At 34.8% G+C, this 3,894-nt stretch overlaps 2 protein-coding genes across 2 annotated transcripts in view; both read left to right on the forward strand.

Moving 5' to 3' along the window:
• The first annotated feature begins 2,021 nt into the window (after window positions 1-2,021).
• LOC107663319 (cathepsin S-like) overlaps window positions 2,022-3,894 on the forward strand; it is a 12,160-nt gene continuing 10,287 nt past the window's right edge. Inside the window, exon 1 of the mRNA XM_016453528.1 lies at window positions 2,022-2,175. Within this exon, the coding sequence (XP_016309014.1) occupies window positions 2,053-2,175 (123 nt within the window). The 5' untranslated portion in view covers window positions 2,022-2,052. The remainder of the gene's footprint in view (window positions 2,176-3,894) is intronic.
• LOC107663331 (cathepsin S-like) overlaps window positions 2,098-3,894 on the forward strand; it is a 4,369-nt gene continuing 2,572 nt past the window's right edge. Inside the window, exons 1-4 of the mRNA XM_016453540.1 lie at window positions 2,098-2,175; window positions 2,886-3,010; window positions 3,304-3,426; window positions 3,634-3,786. Coding sequence (XP_016309026.1) covers window positions 2,888-3,010; window positions 3,304-3,426; window positions 3,634-3,786 — 399 coding nt within the window. The 5' untranslated portion in view covers window positions 2,098-2,175; window positions 2,886-2,887. The remainder of the gene's footprint in view (window positions 2,176-2,885; window positions 3,011-3,303; window positions 3,427-3,633; window positions 3,787-3,894) is intronic.

Here is a 3,894-nt window from a genome sequence, read left to right on the forward strand (position 1 = left end):
CCACCTTTATTTAAAATTCAGAGAACATGGTATCTGAACGACATACCTGTGGGTATGAAGACTTAGATTTAGTTTTGTTGAGGTGGAAGAGAAAGTATTAGAGCCTTTATTTTGGGCAGCTGAAACCAAGAGAAGTCAAGGAAAGAAATACTGAACTAAAAACTAAATGGTTTACGTAGCCTCAGCTGTTTAAAGAAAAATGATGACAGTTGTGTGTTCAGTCATATGAAATCTTATGACCATAACTGAACCACTTCCCTATTAACAGATGAATGACCCAGCATACCCTTTTTTTGTATCTTGTACCCACATCTTCACATTCAACAACTGCTACTTAAAATCTGTGAACTTTGACTTTATATCAAAATTACACTCAAAAACAAAACATGTAATTGCAAACGTATGTTTTACAAATGCATATGTCAAGTGCTTTAGTGATTTAGGTCTATATAACATTATATATCTTATTATATATTTATATTACATATTTAAGAAAATACACTGCAAATGTAAACATGTAAAAATAAAGTAGTAATTGTGAGAAATAATTACTAAACTGAAGATGATGAATAAAAACTTGAGCAATGCATTCATAAGCCACTATTAGCCTGGGACAAATAACATTTAATTATTATTATTTTATTTTATTTCACATTTTTCCAATGGTATTTCAATCACATTTTAGTATAGTTTGTCTATTATTTTTTTATTGATTACATTTATTATTTATTATTGATTAAATAAGAGTTTATTCCAGAAAGCTTTGCATGGCGTGAAATATAATCTGACAGTAGCTATTTAAAATGGTGAATGCTGAACACACCAATTTCGGTTCTACATACAGTTTGTTTGTGTACTTCCTTAATGATTGAAAGCTGCAGTAAATGTTCCACAGAGCTTTTGTTCCAAAATATAATCACAGACCACACCAGTGTGACTGATGGATGTTCTGAAAACATCATATTCAGAATCCACAAAATTCTCTTTTCTGAGAGAAAAACGATAATTAACCGTTTTACCACTCAGCATGACTAGCTCTAATATTAACTAAGAATTCCCCTTATCACATTTAAAAATTCTAAATGTAGTTATATTAATTTAATCACAATCAGCACCAGGTCAGCACAAATATTTGTTGAATCATGATGACTCATTTTATAAGCGAATAGCAAATGCTTCATGAAAGAAAAAATTAGGTCATGCTACCAATTGTTCCAGTTCCGCATGTGGCCTTTATAACTTTTGCCCAATGGTAAGAAATGTCATTCTAAGCACAACATGTTCATCTAGACCTAAACCTTGTAGCATACACTCTCAAAGCCAGATACCAGGCCAGCAGTGTAAGATATTTTAGTCATGTGCTTGCGTGCTCTGATGTTGTGTTTAACCACGTGATTACTTCTGTCTTCCTGTTTTCTTTGTACTATCATATATCATGTAATAAACTGTAATTATGGGTGTAGGTCTCAACTACCACGGTGTTATCAAGTCTTCTACATTCTTGTCTGAAATGAAAAATACGCCACTGTGCATCACTTGAGGAATAACTTCTTCCGGTGTTTAATATAAATTCCTCTAGATGGCGACCCAAACAGAACAAATGAGAAAGCACGTAGAATAAAAACATTCTCGTTTCCAATCCGTGTGAAACTCAACCTAGTGAGATTCATGCCTAGATAGCTTCTTGAAATGGAAGTGTATATATTACTAATCGTAGATGACATCTGTCTTTAACAGCTGTAGCTGCTGGTATCTCCTTTACAGTTACAGAGTAACTTCGCTGGTTTATGACGTGGAAAATCCCCTCAAACTATAATTCCACAAAACCTCAGACATATTTTTTAGGTTATTGCAAGTTGCCATGCATCTTACAATTGCATATAATTAATTTAATTATGTATTAATCAAAACATTACATTGTATTATTTTATTTACTACATAAATTACATTTTGTTTTTAATTACATTTTTATTTTGGATTACATTAAACATAGGTTATATATTTTTAATGTAACAGGGCGAAGCAAAAAGTAAGCAAAGACATCTGTGCCATATGACAATAGGCAGATTAGCATGTGATGGAACAAAACAAAAGCAAAGCAACCAGAAACTCACAGACGTTGATCATCACCTCCGCTACAGACCAACAGAAATGCAGCTTAACGAGAGTGCACAGGTGAGACGAGACGAGACACATGAGCACATTTTTTATTGTTTTTGTTAACTAATATGTATTTTATATTTGTAGCAAAAGTCTCTTTTGTCGGGGTTTTTCCCGATAAAAGTTTCTCTTTCGGTTTTAGTTTAGGTGGTGACATGGTTTTATGAGAACTTTTATTCAAAGAGATTTGAAAAATTTTCAGTGTTTTATTACTTGTTTATTGTAACTTTGAGTGTAACGTGAAAACGCTTCAAAATACTTTAATTGTCGTGTATATGTGTCGTGGAATGAATGATCAGGTGAAGTCTATCAAACACCAGTGTTAGTTTAATTTCCGTATTTTCCTTGTTCTGGTATGTGTTCTCTTGCTCCGTTTGAGTGGCTAAGCATTTTGCCTCATTAATACATCTGGTTAAATCTCATTTTTACATTTAGGGTTAAAACTGGAGTTGTAAAAACGGCCCCGGGATATAATACACGATGTCATGATACAGGAAGAATCAAACAATCGCTCTGGTTAATAAAAGTACAGCCCATTTTGGGGAATCTGTAAACACCTACTTAATGTCTGGATTTATTGTCTTATTACTTGGATTTCTTCAACCAATTTTACTACATTTGGACGTTTTAACTTCCTTTTTAGTCAACTTGTATATGTATATATTATCTGATAAAATTGGTGCATTTCAGTATCAGTAACTTACTGGCCGTTTTGCTCTTGTCAGGCATGATGCTCGGGAGCTTGCTGTTTGCCGTGTGTTGTAGCGCAGCACTGGCCCATTTTAACACAAATCTAGACCAGCACTGGGAGTTGTGGAAGAAGACACATGCCAAGTTTTACTCCAGTAAGGTGAGAATATGAATTTCAGCATCTGTCAGATGATCCCAATGAGGATTTTTCATCTACTTACAGATTCATTTTCATAATGGTCTTTTGACTGTGTGTTTGTGTTGTGAAACTATAAGTTTCACTACTAGTTTGAAGTGGTGTTGATGCTATTCATATATTGATTGAATTGTGTTGAAATGTTGGTCTAAACTGGAAGTATTTACAAAGGATATCTGTAATAAATGCAGTGATGGCAGTCTCACAACAATGTACCACATGTGTGATCCCTGTAATGTGAATGTTGTTTGTTGCAGGTTGAAGAACTGGGCAGGAGGGAGTTGTGGGAGCGAAACCTTCAACTTATCACCCTTCACAACCTGGAGGCCTCCATGGGCCTGCATTCATATGACCTGGGCATGAACCATATGGGTGATATGGTGTGTTTCTTTGTTCATGATTATCTCCATACAATAGCTTCCAGCTAGATGAGGTCAATTAAACATTTTTTGGTTCTATATTGGTTTTCTTTACAAAAATCATGACTGTTTTTGTAATTTTATTTATTTGTGTTAAATATCTAGAAATGATACAGCTGTACCTTTTTTTTTTCCTATTCTTATTTTCCCTGTTTGTGTCATTCACAGACAACAGAGGAGATCCTGCAATCATTCGCCACGACTCGTATCCCTTCTGACTTTAAGAGGCAAACAGCAAAATTTGTGGGCTCTTCTGGGGCTCCTATCCCAGACTCTCTGGACTGGAGAGAGAAGGGATATGTCTCCAGTGTGAAAATGCAGGTGAGAATGTACTCCGTTTGAAAGTATGCTAACTGATATCCACTCCATTAGCTGTGTCTGTTTTTAGGGCCAAGACCCAAAGGGGCTGTAGCCCCTATTGAATTTGTA

The sequence above is a fragment of the Sinocyclocheilus anshuiensis genome, unplaced genomic scaffold (assembly GCF_001515605.1).
Source record: "Sinocyclocheilus anshuiensis isolate Anshui unplaced genomic scaffold, SAMN03320099.WGS_v1.1 scaffold3274, whole genome shotgun sequence".
NCBI classification, from domain to species: domain Eukaryota; kingdom Metazoa; phylum Chordata; class Actinopteri; order Cypriniformes; family Cyprinidae; genus Sinocyclocheilus; species Sinocyclocheilus anshuiensis.